The 17224-nt window shown below is 33.4% G+C and overlaps 2 protein-coding genes across 2 annotated transcripts; one reads left to right on the top strand and one right to left on the bottom strand.

The window, feature by feature from the left end:
- The first annotated feature begins 3985 nt into the window (after positions 1–3985).
- On the top strand, positions 3986–5195 carry LOC139863631 (uncharacterized). Its single transcript, XM_071852244.1, has 2 exons — positions 3986–4359; positions 4655–5195. The coding sequence occupies exons 1-2, from the start codon at positions 3986–3988 to the stop codon at positions 5193–5195; spliced, it is 915 nt and encodes a 304-aa protein (XP_071708345.1).
- Positions 5196–8850: 3655 nt separating this feature from the next.
- On the bottom strand, positions 8851–10430 carry LOC139862657 (transcription factor PRE6-like). Its single transcript, XM_071851278.1, has 2 exons — positions 10161–10430; positions 8851–9125 (listed from the first exon to the last, which is right to left on the bottom strand). Exons 1-2 carry the CDS (start codon positions 10272–10274, stop codon positions 8973–8975), a joined length of 267 nt encoding a protein of 88 aa, XP_071707379.1. The 5' UTR covers positions 10275–10430; the 3' UTR covers positions 8851–8972.
- Between the last annotated feature and the right edge of the window lie 6794 nt (positions 10431–17224).

A 17224-nucleotide genomic window follows, 5' to 3' on the forward strand; every position in this document is an offset into this window, starting at 1 on the left:
GCGTGCTCAACCACGTGCTTGAGCTGTCAAAAGTGTGGGAGCTGTTATAACAGTCCAACTCGCTGCTTTCGCGTTTTTTGACCCCTAATCTTATTTTTGCTCAATCTGATCATGAAACCACTTCAAAAACATGATATAAACTATATAGAACATAAATCTAACACAAATGAAACATCACAAACAAATAATCATCAAGATTCAAGCTAAATTAACCCAAAACCCAATTAACTCAAAACTAGGATTAAAACAAGATTAAACCATGGATTCACTACACATACCTTGTTAAAGATAACTTATTATATACGAATTCAGATTCTAAACTTGATTTAATCCAATTTCACTTCAAGATTCAAGCTAGGGTTTCAAAGGATCAAAGTTTAGGTACGAGTGTGAGTTTTCTAAATTGGGCAAAATGGATGGAATGATCCAGAAACAGCTATATAAATGGGTTATAAACCCATACCTCATATCACACGGATATTTACCAGTTATCTGATATCTTTCGTACATCGTTAGGCGATCCTATCGAGGTCCAAATTAAATAAACAACCCTGTTCTGTGACCCTTGTCACGAACTGGTCTCACCCAAATAGTCAAATGACTATAAATATTCAACTAATAAAATAATAATATAAATGCACACAAGGGCAAAATGATCATTTCATCTAGGCTCAATTATCGGGTGTTACAATATTCATGAGCCAACATTGCATACTCACAGCTATGTAACTTATGAAATTATAACACGCACTTTCTTTAACCGTATGTGAATTACAAAGTTTTTCTTTATCGCTTTCTTTATTTACTGCTTATCTTAGATGTTAGAAAAACCAAAATTATTCCAAACTACTCCTTAGAAATATTAGGTCTATTAACAGTTTGCTAGTGCGAAAGGTTCGATTATGTTATCTTCTTAAACGAACGACCCTAGGTCATACTTCTATTACTCATCCATAGGAAGAAGTAGTAGATTTAGGCCCCGCATATCATAAATTTCAAACCCAGATTCCCTCCGACAAACCTTGGTAGACGGCTGGCGACCTAATGACACCGCCGCAAAATAAAGCGTCCATTTTTACCATATTATTCCACCATTGATCACGACACACCTCACACATGTCTATACAACCACAACCAAAATAATATACTCGTCGCGTCTTCAGATGCCTCTGCTACCCCCACCTTAACAACACAAATAAGCTTGCTCCCCCCTCTAGTCTTTGCATATTTCTTGGATATCCCTCCGATCACTAAGGGTACCGCTGTCTCGACCTCACCAATAACAATATTATTTTGTCTCACCATGTGACTTTCGATGAAATATTCTTTCCTTTCGGACCAATGAATCCTACTGAGCAACCATCCTATTATTTCCTAGAACCTTCTGAATCTCTTCTCCCGAACTTTACATATCTCTAATTCTGGTGCCACTACTACCACTCACTCTGATATACCTTCAAAGAGACATCATCTTTCTACCGAGGCTGCATACTCTACTTCGTCCATGGAGACACTACCTCCTCCTACTGAGGCTACACCCAACCAGAATCCTCATGCTATGCTCCTAGAGACATAACCTCCTCCCTGAGGCTACCACACATACTAATTCCAAGTCTACTCACCTTATGATTACCCGTACTCGCCTCGACTCCACTAAACTTGTACAACGACTTTATTTGCACACTTCTTTTCTATCTCCCATTCCCCGCACTTACCCGAAACTATTCATAACCCCATTTGGAAACAAGCTATGACTGACGAACTTAATGCTTTAATTATTAATAGTACTTTGAAACTTGTGCCACGCCCATCTATAAGCCCCTACCTGGCCTGTACGGCCATTTGCGCGCCGCGCAAATGTGCTGAAGGTCCATGGGGACTTGTTTGTAAATATTTTAAGTTCGGGACTAGATTTTAATTTTGCTTGGACAATTTTGGAGTGGTAATACTGATTCGGAAAGCTTACTTTCCTAATTCATTCTTCCACTCAAACCTTCACTTAGAGAGATTGGCAAACCTAGAGTGTGAAAGTGGTGATTTGTGAAGAAGGAAACATAATCTACTCAATTGGGGACCCAATCCTAGTCTTGCAACCTTCCTAGTTCATTTTGGTTGCTAAGGTAAAACCTAAATCTGAATTTATGTTGTTTAATTTCGAGTTGGGTTAGGGTTTGGGTTAATGTTGAGTCTAAAACCCAATTTTTTGTGATTATAGGGTTCTTGGTGTGTAATTTAGGGGTGTAAACCTTAAATTGAAATCTAGGGGTTTGGATGACGAATTTGTAAGATTAAGGGGTTGTAAGTGCTAGTGTCATCACTAGAACTTGTAAAATTAGTGTTTGTAGTATTGAATCAAGTAGTTTTAAACTTGATTTTGAGTCTTGACTTTGAAAATGGTCCAAAGTGGGTTTTTTGTAAAATTGGTACTTTAAGTACTTGATTTTGTGTTTAAATAGTGAAGTTGAAACTTAATTCTTAACTATTAGTGATTAAGTGTGTTTGGGTGGCCTAGCCTTGGTGTTCAAGTGCATATGGGTTGAAATTAAAGTTGGGAGTTTTGGATTGTAGAAGTTATAGTTGATTATAGCTTGTTGTGTTTAATGTAATAGATGTTTTACATTTCCGTTTAGCGTAAGTGCAAGTTTGATATTTCATTCATCCGATAATCAAGGTGAGTGGAATAGTTATATGTGTACGTATATAATTTGTTTGCTTGCGGGGGAAGTGGCGAGTGATATCCGCGCATAAGGATTTACTCTTTGTTGGCCACTTGATGCAAAGTGGTAAGTGTTATCCGTAAGGATTTACTTTTCGGGCCACGTATGCGATTGTGATATGTGGTGAGTGTTATTCGCAAGAATTCTCGTTGGCCACATGGTACGGTGGAATGTGGTAAGTGTCACCCAAAGGGTTTTACTTTTCGCTGGCCATATTCGTGTATGTATGTGGTGAGTGCTATCTGTAAGGATTCACTTTTCGTCGGCCACATATATGTGATGGATAGTGCTATATCATATGATGTATAGATTATTGCGTATTAATAACCATATTTGTGTGATAGTAGAGTTAGCATAATATATTGTGATTATATCCTTTTGTGATGCTAGCTTTGTATGCGGATTTGTGTAAGTGTATGCAAGTAAGTAGGTTATGTATGTATATATATAGCTATTGCATTCACTAAGCTTTGCTTGCCCACTCGTTGTTTATTATTTTTATAGATTCGAACGCAATCACGGATAAGGGTAAGAACGTGGTGTAGCTTGCTTACTTGTGGGTGGATATGCTTTGGATGACGTCTTTTGTGAAATTCATGGGTAGTGTGAACCTAAGATCCATGCTCGGGTTCATCTTTTGTACTAAACTTGAATTGGGTCAAATTTTTCACTTGATTTGTAACGGGTCGCCGAACCCAAATGAAGATTAATTATGTTGGAAATGATATTGGTACTATATATAAAGTGTTAAATGCATTTGATCATGTTTGGGTCAATATTGAGACGTAATGGGTCAATTTTCAACACTTAGAAACTTTTGAAATTGATTTAGTGGCCTTATGGTGACTGACTTCAAAAACAGACATAAATCGTGACACACAGCAAAACTACGCGACGCGCGGATGGGTAGGACTTGGTCCACATATCTGGTGTAACTATTGTTTTAAAAACACGCACTCAATCGCGACGCACAACAAATCTGCGTGGCACGCAACTTTTTGTAAATAAAATGGGTCAAATTTTCGGATATGGTTTCGAGTCGTTTCACCATCGGACACAAACATTGTTCGCTTTATGTGGCTATTTAAACACAAGTTTAATGTATATGTTAATTTGAGTAGATATAAGGCTTGACTCGTTTACAACGATCACAGCTAGCAGGTTGGCATTGACTGTGATGAGGCCCGACTATTAAACTGGCCATGATACGATTGTCCTTAGTCTGGAGATTTCTCGACACTGTATTGTTCGTTAGCTAGATGTCAAGAATGCCTTCATCTATAGACAACTTTCTGAGAATGTCTACAAGCATCAACTCTAGGGTTTCGGATCCCAGATACCCCGATCACGTCTGCCTATTGCATAAATCTTTATACAGGCTCACACAAGCCTCTCAGGCATGGTGTCGACGATTTTCAGGATACGCACAGCGGATGGGTTTGCGAGAAAACATATATGGCACTTTGTTATTTATCTACCGAAAGGGTTTTGAGACTACCTACCAGCTTTTATATGTTGATGATATTGTGTTGACTGTGTCATCTACAAGTTTACTTCACCGGATCATTACATCCATTCACCAAGAATTTTCCATGACTGGCCCTGGCCCGCTGAACTACTTTTTGGGTATCTCCGCCACTCGGTTTGCCACTGGTCTCTTCATGTCTTAGAAACAATACGCCACAGAGATTCTTGAGCGTGCTGATATGACCTCTTGCCACCCATGCATGACCTCGGTTGAACCTAGAGTCAAACTCACATCTCACGACTCTCCTATGCAGAATCCGACCTTATAAAGTATTCATGCAGGTGCTCTATAGTATCTGACTTTTACGAGATCAGACATATCTTATATCGTTCAGTAGATCTTTTTAGTCACACATGATCCTCAAGAGCAACATCTTCATGCTCTCAAGCGGATTCTTTGGTATATTCAGGGTACTACTAACCTTGGTTTACAGCTCATTGCATCCTCTCCTATCGCATTGGTTGTCTTATCTTACGCTGACTAGGCTGGCTGCCCCACCACTAGACGCTCCACTTCTGGGTATTGCATTTTTCTTGGCAACAACCTTCTCTCCTGGTAATCTAAATGGCAACTTACACCCTCTCTCTCCAGTTCTGAGGCTGAATATCGAGGTGTTACAAATGCCTTTGCAGAGACCTGATGGATTCGTAACATACTTCGCGAGCTGCATTATTCTCTCACTTCAGCGACACTCGTCTATTGTGATAATGTCAGTTCTGTTTACCTCACATCTAATCTGGTTCAGCACTAGCGAACCAAGCATATTGATTGTCATTCACTTTGTTAGAGACTTGGTTGCTCAGGGACAGTTCCGCGTTCTACATGTTTCGTCCAGATATCAGTTTGCGGACATCTTCACCAAAGGACTCCTGTATGCATTGTTTGATGATTTTAGATCCAGTTTGAGCGTCCGAAGCGCTCTCGCTCCAACTGCGGGGATGTTAGACTAGTATTATTTATGGTCCATTGTTAGCCCATTTCCCATTTAATGTTTGGGCCTAGCCCATCGTATATTGCTAGGGTATAAGCTTTTATATACTAGCATCCATGTATGTTCACGATCATCAATTCATATATGCAACATATGATTCAACATTTATGACTTGCTGCAAATGATTACCCATTGAATGTATAAAATAATGTTTGATAATGAATACGATTGCATAATATTCCGTTAATTGGCAAATCGATCAATAACCAATAAGAACAAAAAAGAACTAGAGGTTTGAATATTTTTTTCTAGCTAAATATTTTATAAAATATAACTATGTCTATAGTTGAGAGTTGAAACGCCAAACTTTTATCACACTAGGTTATATGGTTAAAAGAATACAATTAACCTTGACCATAAAAATAAAAATATGTAATTATATTCATAGTATGAAAAGAAACAGCTAAGCCACTCTAGGTAATAATTTCTTTCCCCAAAAAAAAAAATGCATCACATATAGGCAACACTACACTCAAAACCCAATACTGATGATTGATCGAAAAAGACAGGATGACACAATCCAAGAGAGGCAGCGCAACATATACACTTTGAGCCAGTTAACAGCTGCCAAACTGAAAAGTACGTAATCACTTAAATCCAATAATTTGTTTGAAATCCAACTGACTAATCAGAGCGCGACATTTGACGCGACAATCACATGATTGAAAAAAAAATTTCAATTTTTTTTTTGGGAATTTTTTTTTTAAAAATATATATATATTTTTAAATTTAGCATATCAAATCCAATCACATGTGATTGTAAAACCCAATCACATGTGATTCTGCATTTCAAATCCAATCACATGTGATTGAAATTTTTTTTTTTCAATTTTTTTTTCAAATTTTTTTTTTCAATCACATATGTTTGGATTTGACATGCAGAATCACATGTGATTGGATTTTACAATCACATGTGATTGGTATGCAAAATCACATGTGATTTACTACATATTCAAAAAAAAAAATTTCGAAAAATTTTGACTTTTTTTTTAATCACATGTGATTGTCGGGCCACATGTCGCACTCTGATTAGTCCCTTGGATCTCAACTTAAAAGTTGAATTCATTTGAATATTTCTCATATACACATTCAGCTAATCAAACATGTACACTTTATAGTGTGACAGGTTTACTTGCGAATGCACAATCCTAAAAAAACACAACATCAAGCCATGGTTCTACCGGAGTTGTACAAAATGTTAAAAAAATAGATGATAACTACAAAAACCAATCAGTGTTGACCATGACAGACCAACTGAACTTAAATTCTGGTAAGCTCTAACTTATGGCATCACAATCACACCATCACTTAAAACAATCAATCTAATACTTCACTCCATCTAGTCATCTACTGCTTTAAAGTATTCATATAAGACGGAACTGCAACAGCTGGTCTAAGCTTCCTATCTGAAGCAACATATTCCTTGATTTGATACGATTATAGGAAGATGGTCGTATAGATGGGATTCGACCAACATAATGAAAAAATGGTTTGAGTTCTAAATTTTTACAACTAGTTTTAAACCAACTTTTTGTTATGAAGGAAAAATTATATGAATTTCAAACTCACCTAGTCAATTGTATAAAATACTGTTAGATTTATAAAACAGAAATTTATAAGATATTTTGGTACTTTACCTTTGGTTTTTAGTTGTTTCGCCGCATTTAATTCGTGCTTAAATTATGGAGACGTAGATTTGAAGACCTAGATGTTGAAGCTGTAGATGAACATGAAGTTTGGGACTTGTAAGCTTAGTATAACGGGTGAAGGTCCTCCACAAGCTCGACATACTTTAGTACACTAATACATTTTCGGGCAATGCAGAAGTTCGAAATGTATTAAAATTTATATTTTTAGTTGTATTATTTTATTCTATTGTTTAAATAAAAGTTACGATTGAATTAAGTTGTAATGAATATTTGTATTTAAATTTTTATAGTTTTATTGTCTAAATTAAAGTTATGTTTTTAATTGCATTTTAAATTTTATAGTTATCGAATAATTTGTATGTTTTATACCGACAGTCCAACACGGGAAAATCCTGAAAAAAGTGAATCGGTAAAAGCCGGTTCAAACCGAAACCAATTCTTAATGGGTTAAAGCCAAAAATAGGCTACAAACTTACACAAATGTACCGATGTCGCCCACAAACTCAAACCCGTCCTACTGTCGCCTACAAACTCATAAAAAATGTGCTGGTGTTAACATTTCGTTACCGGTTACCTGCTGAACCGGTAAAGATAATTATTGTAGTAACTTTTTTATTCATTTTATATGTCCCGATGTCACCCATATACTTTCAGTTGTGTCCTGATGTCGCCCATATACTTTCAGTTGTGTCCCGATGTCGCCCATATATTTTCAGTTCTGTTTCGATGTATCATCGACGTGTCATGACTACTTAGAAGCCACGTAATCAACCATTTTGGTTGACGGTTAAAAAAGTATTTTGTTTATATTAGCACATTTTTTATAAGTTTGTAAGCGACAGTAGGACGAAAATGAGTTTGTGGTGACATCGGTACATTTGTGTAAGTTTGTAGCCTATTTTTGGCTTTAACCCATTCTTAATATATAATCGAAAAAATCGATCCAAAAAAACTGAACTGAACCGGAACTAATTTTTTTCCATCTAGTTTTTCTTCTTTCCATAACCGGTTTAAACTAGTTGAGTTGCGTCCTGTACATGGGGCCACTGTCATAACAACTAAATCATTCAATATATAGATGGCGATCACGAGCCAATTATATCGTAGACCAGGCCCATAAGGTGTATTATTCCTTATATGGAGTCCATATTACTTGGTTACTTTCTTAGGCTTTTTGGGGATTTTAAGTTTTGTTACATAATGTATTTTCGTAGGATACGATGCTTGATTTATTTTCTTTCTTCGGCTGTTTATTGTATCCAAAACTTAACTACATATTGTTAAGGTGCATTATACTTTTAGTTTGAGACTTTATCTATATATCTCTGTAACATGTAAATCTCAATAATACAAATCAAATAAATAAATTTATGGAATGTGTGGTTGAAAAGGGAGAGTTGACATATATCACTTTCATGGGTACTGTGCCCTATTAAGAGTATTGAATGACTACCTCATCTCTAATATCTATATGTTGAATTTGGATCGTGACATTTGATTGTGTAACAAAATCTTAGGTCCCATTTCTTTATGCTCATTGTTTCCTTTTGTTCTTGGCCTCCATTTTATTTAATTAAAGGACAAATAACTTCTCTTATTTTGTTTATAAATAATAATAATACATCAAACCATGTTGGTGGTTAATAAAATATTCAAAGTTTTGTCGACCAATTAACTTATCAAGTGTTAAACATTGAATCGAGTTAGTGTTAAAAATGCATACATAAAATTATAAACTTTTGTACCTTTCATTATTCTTTTAACGCAATTTTATGATTTGGTACAACTTGTATCGTACAAGACATACTATAAGATTTGAGTTCTTGAACTCCAATTAATTTATACTAGATTACTTAGATAGTCTAAAAGAATCTTTTCATGCATTTTTAAAGTGTTGTCTATAAGTGCATGGTAATATATAAGAGAAGAGGGATATCAATATGCACATAGAAGATCGATGCAATTAATCAAGAAACACACAAGATACAAATATACCATAATGTATATTAGTACGTACTAAACCGTCTAACATTGGATATCAATATGATCATAAGAAATTACTACGAATATCTATATATAATTGTTAATTAATTAATTAAACTCCTAATGATGGATGCTTGAGGACTATCATCATCAATGGTGGACAATAATCGGGAGAGACGATCACTTAGGTCATCAACCTCCTTGTGCAAGCTTCTAACGTAGTTGCACGTCTCGTGTAACACCTTTGAAGCCGATGCCTACACCAAAAGAGTATAGCAAAATGAAGATTTGATTGGATCAATATATTAATTAGATCATCTCACATGAAACATTTGACATCTAATTAGTAAACATAATTTACCATGTTCTACTAAAGGATTGGTTGTTTGATTCAAGCTTAAGATCTTTAGGTTGCATTTTGATTTCGGAAAACAAATGATAACTTGAAGTAACTTTATCCGTTTTGTAAATGATATGTACGGAATAGTAGTTTTATCGTGTATGTATCACCAGCAAAAACATGATTAGGTGCAAGGACACTGACATATTACTAAATAATCAGTTATATATGCATGAAAGCATTTCAGTTATTTTATCTTTCTTGATTCCCAAAAGCTAGGACAAAAGTTAAGTACGTTGTTTTTATACAATAAAATTAAATAAGCATTATGAAACCTAATCCTACATTTTGATTATAAAGAGAAATGTTAATTAATGCCCTAATAACACACGTTAGAATTTATTAAACACATTAAAACTTTGCATTTACTACACAAAATTCTTTAATTATACTACTAATAAATTTCAAATTGTACATTAATCTTATTTTAGTTAAGATTTTTTTAAACATAGCTCTTAGGACTATGCTTAAGACTTTAGGACATGTATTACTTACTTGTACATTTATAATAACTTCCTCAAATAACCACCCTACTAACTTTTGTTTACCACTATTAATGCATAAAAGAATTCTTAAGTATAATATTTAAAGAAAAGTAACCTTTTGTTAACTGTGATGATTTGTACGGAATCAAATTTTTAGCCACACACGATCAAATATGGTTTAAAGTGTTATAATGTATAACTTTATACGTCTAAAAATTAGTTGTACACGGATTACTCCTCATTTGTTAACTTTTACCCTTAGAACACTTGCCATCATTTCTCAATTATAAATACCAATATAAATCAAATGCTATAAACTGAACTTGGGCAGTATTTTCTCTTGAATTATTAAGAATTTATATAGTTTTTAAATTAGTTAAGAAGTGAATAGAGAAACTATACTATACCTTTTTGGAACGATGGCTACGAAGCTCAGGAAGGAGTTGTTGCAACTTTGACACGAGTTCGATAATCTGGTCGTCTGTGATCCTTGACGACGTTCCTGACCTTCTGCTCGACATTATGACCAACAATAATTAAGATTATTATATTTGATTGATATATATGTATATGTATATTATGTATAGTATGAAAGCAATTGAGTAGGGCGAGTTAGAATGCATATATAATTGTAGGTACATGAGGGGGGTTTATATACATGGATGGAGTTAGTTAAGGATGGGTGTTGTACTCGTATATTCATATAAGAGAAATCACTACGGCCCTATCAGTTTTCTGCTCGAGTGTATAAAATTGGTGCCATGTAGGGCTTATGGTTAGCCCCATCATATGACTTATGGGAACCTTTGGTTAGCTAGCTATATATATGGTTCAAAACACTATATATTATGTATCGGGCCTGATCCAAACAAACATGTTTTGAACAATCACATGGTTGAGAACCATATGATCACGTGATCGATATGATATTTGACAATTGGATCTTCCCGGATTATGAATTTATGATACAAATGGTAATTTATAGGAGAAAAGAATAAAATATTAATTTATGGTACCTCTATCAATTGACCTTTGAATTAACTTACGGTACAAAACTACCGTTACAAACTGAAAAACTGTTATTTTTCTATATTTTTTTTAACAAAAATAAAGAAAATTTAAAAATTCAAGGCTTCTTATCAACACTAAAGAGTATCAAAACATGACACGAAAAGCTCTGGCACGCCTCACAACTTAAAAGCGAACCAAACCTAAACAAGCCAAAAGCTATTTAAAGGTGAGCTGAGCCGAAGGATAAAAAACAACAACCGGAACCAAAACCAACCAACACAACAAAGTCATCTAAAAGGAACAAACCTAACAAGTAAAAGACACAACCAAACACCAAATGAAACACTAACTATAACCACTACTCACAAACCGTAAACCCGAGAACAAACAAGAATGATAAAAACAAACAGGAAACCAACCAAGACACCAACCAAAAAGCAACAACATCCAAAGAAAAGGAATCAAATCAAAGGGGATTAAGTTTCGCATCGGCACACAAAACTTTTCTTCCTCACTTACCCGGTTTACAAACCTTACCATCGATCTTCTCAAGACAAAGAAAATTTTCCGAGCGAGACTTGAACAAATAAGCCATCGGAAAACCGAAAAAAGAAGAACCCACTAATTTGCCTTCAAATTGAGGAGGATCGAGCACCGACTAAAAAAAAGGTGATATTCTATCCAAATTACCTGATGAGTCTATAAACTTTATTCATAATTTTCCTTATAAATTACAAATTTTGCATGAACAGTCTTTAAAATTAACCGCCTTTAAAAAATAAAACGTTAATTTTCTTCACATATCACATATAAAGATAAAACTAACATTTTGTTCCCTTTGTTATCATCCTCATCTTCATTTCTACCAAAATCTTGGTAGGGTGGAAAATATAGATGATGAAGTGTAAAGAAAAATGACGGTTTTCTCTCACAAGCCGGCATGTGAGAAGATTTCACATTTTTTTAACGAGCGTTAGTTCCAGTAATTGTCCATGCAAAATTTGTAGATCTCGAGTATTATTCACTCAAAGTTTGAGAATTAAAGTAGTTGTAAAACCACGTCTCACATCGGATAAAGAAAGAAAGTATTGGTGCCTTATAAGCTTAAAGATGCGGCTAATTAGTATCTTGCATCATGGTTTTTAGTTGAAACCTGGGATACCATGTTAGTCCACTGTTTTAGCTTGTGAGGGGAGATTGTCTCTCGGGGTGTGACAGACACTCGGTTCGTAAATCTCCTGAGGTAACCTCACGGGTGTAGTGACCTGAACTTTTCCATGATTATATATTAAATGAAATTGATATTTACATGATTAAATATTTCCAACATGTTAAGCAATCAAACTTGTTAAGACTTGATTGTTTGAAATGAGTTTCATGTAGACAATTGACCACCCAGTTTGCCCAATGATTCACGAACGTCATAACTTGTGATAATTATATAATCGTTTTATTTTTTTATGATGTAAGTTTTTATTTTATATATATATATATATATATATATATATATATATATATATATATATATATATATATATATATATATATATATATATATATATATATAAGAAATACAATTAAATCAAAGATGTACAAGTGAAATACTATTTGCTACAGTAAAATACTATTTGCTACAGTAAACACATTTTACTCGTATTCAATCCGTATTCGTACTCGTACAATACCCAGCCTCTAGACGTATATACTATTGATATATACACTTCAATGATCAGCTCTTAGCAGCCTTAATGAGTCATCTAAACATGTGGGAACCATCATTTGGCAACTAGCATGAAATATCTAACTAAAATACAAACTAACGGAACCTTATATTCAAGGGTAGGATCACGTTTTTTCTTCACCAACAATAACACTTTCATTTTTCAACTTTCATGCATCAAACTTATCTCTCTCTTGTTCTCTCTTGATGTCCTAAGTGTTCTTCATCACCTTCATAAAAAATCTAGCTCAATCTAGCTCATAAATCCTAACCTAGATCAACTTACAAAATAACTACTCAAGAACACACCAAAAACACTTTCAAGTTTACTAGCTTACTTTCAATCTTACAAATCCATTTCAAGTGATCATCTAATTTCAAGAAATCTTTCTTATTTACAGTAAGATATCTTTCTAATTCAAGGTAATACTCATATTCAAACTTTGATTCAATTTCTATAACTATAACAATCTTATTTCGAGTGGAAATCTTACTTGAACTTGTTTTCGTGTCATGATTCTGCTTCAAGAACTTTCAAGCCATCCAAGGATCCTTTGAAGCTAGATCTATATTTCTCATTTCCAGTAGGTTTACCTACTAAAAATAAGGTAGTAATGATGTTCATAACATCATTCGATTCATACATATAAAACCATCTTATTGGAAGATTTAAACTTGTAATCACTAGAACATAGTTTAGTTAATTCTAAACTTGTTCGCAAATAAAGTTAATCCCTCTAACTTGGCTTTTAAAATTAACTAAACACATGTTCTATATCTATATGATATGCTAACTTAATGATTTAAAACCTGGAAACACGATGAACACCGTAAAACCGGACATACGCCGTCGTAGTGAAACTGAGGGCTGTTTTGGGTGAGAAAAATAAAAACTATCTTAATCTTTGAATTGGAAGTTTGTTTTCTGGAAAAATTATATTTCATATGAACATGATACTATATCCAAAAATTATGGTTAAACTCAAAGTGGAAGTATGTTTTTCAAAATGGTCATCAAGATGTCGTTCTTTCAACGGAAATGACTACCTCTTTAGTAAATGACTTATAACCTGTATTTCCGACTATAAACTTATACTTTTTCTGTTTAGTTTCATAAGTTATAGTTCATTATAAAACCATAGCAACTTGAATAACTCAAAACGGATTTAAAGCGAAGAAATTATGGGTAAAGCAAAATTGGAAAATTTTACTTGTTGTAGCTACGAAAATTTTACAACAAATCTACACTAATCATATCCTAGCTAACTTATATTGTATTATACATGTATTCTAATATATATTATATAATCTTGGGATACCATAGACACGTATACAATGTTTTGACATATCATATCGACCCATCTATATATATTATTTGGAACAACCATAGACACTCTATATGCTGTAATGTTCGAGTTCGCTATACAGGGTTGAGGTTGATTCCAAATATATATATACTTTGAGTTGTGATCTAGCCTGAGACGTGTATACACTGGGTCGTGGATTGATTCAAGATATTATATATTGATTTATTTCTGTACATCTAACTGTGGACAACTAGTTGTAGGTTACTAACGAGGACTGCTAACTTAACAAACTTAAATCATAAAAACGTAATAAAAAATGTTGTGAATATATTTCAATCATACTTTGATATATATGTACACATTTGTTATAGGTTCGTGAATCAACCAGTGGCCAAGTCTTATTTCCAACGAAGGAAAAATCTGTGAAAGTGAGTTATAGTCCCATTTTTTTACTATCTAATATTTTTGGGATGAGAATACATGCAGTTTTATAAATGTTTTACAAAATAGACACAAGTACTTGAAACTACATTCTATGTTGGATTATGAATACCGAATATCGCCCTTTTTAGCTTGGTAACCTAAGAATTAGGGAACAGTACCCCTAATTGACGCGAATCCTAAAGATAGATCTATGGGCCTAACAAACCCCATCCGAGGTACGGATGCTTTAGTACTTCGATTTTTATACAGACGAGAGGATTCTGTTATACAGACGAGAGGATTCTGTTTTGGGGATATTCTATATGCATCTTTTTTTTATAAGCATGTTTATAATATAACTGCATTCGAAGACTTAAGTTATTGTGTAACATTAATGTAAACCATTATGTAATGGTCGAGTGAAAACGCTATATTTTAGATTATCATTATTTGATAATCTTCGTAATGTTTTAAACCTTTATCGATAAAATAAAGGTTATGGTTTGTTTTAAAAAAGAATGCAGTCTTTGAAAAACGTCTCATATAGAGGTCAAAACCTCGCAACGAAACCAAATAAAATGAAACGTTTATAATTGATATGAACGGGACATTTCAGTTGGTATCATAGCGTTGGTCTTAGAGAACCAGAAATTTGCATTAGTGTGTCTTATCGAGTTTGTTATGATGCATTAGTGAGTCTGGACTTCGACCGTGTTTACTTGAAAAACGATTGCTTAACACTTTTTTGTTGGAAACTATATATTGTTAACATGTAAATATTATATGATATATTAATCTCTTAACGTGTTTGATATTGTGTAATAGATGTCTACTGATAATGCTAAAAACGAACATATATTTCATCGCATTATCCCTCAAGAAAGACAAGCTTTTAGTTGCAGTTGTCCTATTTACAAGGAATATTTGTTTAAAAATTAAAAGGTGAAGACAAAAGACAGATTCGACGAATTGAAGACGCAAACGACCAAAAAGCTCAAAAGTACAAAGTACAATCAAAGTGGTTCAAATTATTGATGAGAAACGTCTCAAAATTACAAGAGTACAAGACGCAAAACGCAAAGTACAAGATATTAAATTATACTAAAGGACGTTCGAAAATCCGGAACCGAGACATGAACCAGCTTTCAACGTACGACGCAACGGACCGAAAGTTACAAATTAATTATGTATATAAATATAATATAATATATAATTAATTATATAAATTATATATTTATATTATATTTATATAATAAAATCTGTCGGCAAGCTAGGAGCCAAACTTGTGTGAGCTGGATTCCACAGCCCCGCACTCGCGGAGCTTATAAAGACAAAACCCACCGCACTCGCGGAGCACACAAAAACAGTAATCTGCCTATAAAAGGCCATGCAATTCGACGGATTATATATATCTTTTTCTTCTTCCTTCATACGTAAAATATATATATATATATATATATATATATATATATATATATATTATAATTTTAATTTTAATTTTAATTCTAAATTCTAATAATAAGTGTATGTTAGCGAATGTTGTAAGGGTGTGTAAGTCGAAATTCTGTCCGTGTAACGCTACGCTATTTTTAATCATTGTAAGTTATGTTCAACCTTTTTAATTTAATGTCTCGTAGCTAAGTTATTATTATGCTTATTTAATACCGAAGTAATCATGATGTTGGGCTAAAAATATTAAAATTGGGTAATTGGGCTTTGTACCATAATTGGGGTTTGGACAAAAGAACGACACTTGTGAAAATTAGATTATGGGCTATTAATGGGTTTTATATTAACTAAACAATACCTTGTTAATATAATATATAAACTTATAATTTGACGTATTTATATATAACCACATACGCTTGACTGGGTATGGTGGGCGGGATATCTATAAATACCAATAATTGTTCATTTTACCGGACACGGAACTGGATTAATAGTTAATAGACTTGTTGAAACAGGGGTGGATTACATTCAAGGGTAATTGGTGTAATTGTTAACAAAATAGTAAAACCTTGGTTTACTCGCAGTCGATAACCTGGTGTATTCACTAAACAAAGTATTAAAACCTTGTTACAATTCGAATCCCCAATTAGTTGGAATATTTGACTTCGGGTATAAGAATAATTTGACGAAGACTTTTGCACTTTATATTTATGACTGATGGACTATTATGGATAAATCTGTATGGACATATCGAATAATCCAGGACAAAGGACAATTAACCCATGGGAATAAACTAAAATCAACACGTCAAACATCATGATTATGGAAGTTTAAATAAGCATAATTCTTTTATTTTTATATTTAATTGCACTTTTAATTATCGCACTTTTATTTATTGTCATTGTATTTAATTGCACTTCTAATTATCGTACTTTTTAATTATCGCAATTTTATTTTATCGCACTTTTATTTATCGCAATTTCATTATCGTTATTTACTTTACGCTTTAAATTAAGTTATATTTATTTTTAATATTTTACATTAGGTTTTAACTGCGACTAAAGTTTTAAAAATCGACAAACCGGTCATTAAACGGTAAAAACCCCCTTTTTATAATAATAATATTACTTATATATATATTTGTATTTTTATAAATTAAAACTAATATAGCGTTAAGCTTGTTTAAGTGTATCCCTGTGGAACGAACCGGACTTACTAAAAACTACACTACTGTACGATTAGGTACACTGCCTATAAGTGTTGTAGCAAGGTTTAGGTATATCCATTCTATAAATAAATAAATATCTTGTGTAAAATTGTATCATATTTAATAGTATTTCCTAGTAAAATATAAGCTATTTCATATACGCCTCGCAAAACATCAAGTATTTTTGGCGCCGCTGCCGGGGAACATAAAAGCCGAAAGCGTAATGCTATATTTTAAAAAAAAAAAGTTTTTATCAAGTTCTTTTTATAAAAATATAAGTTTAAAAAAAAAACTGAACCTATAGAAATCGAACCCTTCTGAGCTGAAATTGAACCCTCTGCGACTCGCGGAGAA

Source organism: Rutidosis leptorrhynchoides, chromosome 8 (genome assembly GCF_046630445.1).
Source record: "Rutidosis leptorrhynchoides isolate AG116_Rl617_1_P2 chromosome 8, CSIRO_AGI_Rlap_v1, whole genome shotgun sequence".
Lineage (NCBI taxonomy): Eukaryota > Viridiplantae > Streptophyta > Magnoliopsida > Asterales > Asteraceae > Rutidosis > Rutidosis leptorrhynchoides.

What these genes read in the sequence shown, in the direction of transcription:
- LOC139863631 (XM_071852244.1), top strand. Translation starts at nt 3,986, where the DNA reads ATGCCTTCATCTATAGACAACTTTCTGAGAATGTCTACAAGCATCAAC. An exon ending in TTGGGTATCTCCGCCACTCG is followed by an intron (nt 4,360 to 4,654) that starts GTTTGCCACTGG and finishes TGGTATATTCAG; the next exon opens with GGTACTACTAACCTTGGTTT.
- LOC139862657 (XM_071851278.1), bottom strand. Translation starts at nt 10,274, where the DNA reads ATGTCGAGCAGAAGGTCAGGAACGTCGTCAAGGATCACAGACGACCAG. An exon ending in GTAGCCATCGTTCCAAAAAG is followed by an intron (nt 9,126 to 10,160) that starts GTATAGTATAGT and finishes CTTTTGGTGTAG; the next exon opens with GCATCGGCTTCAAAGGTGTT.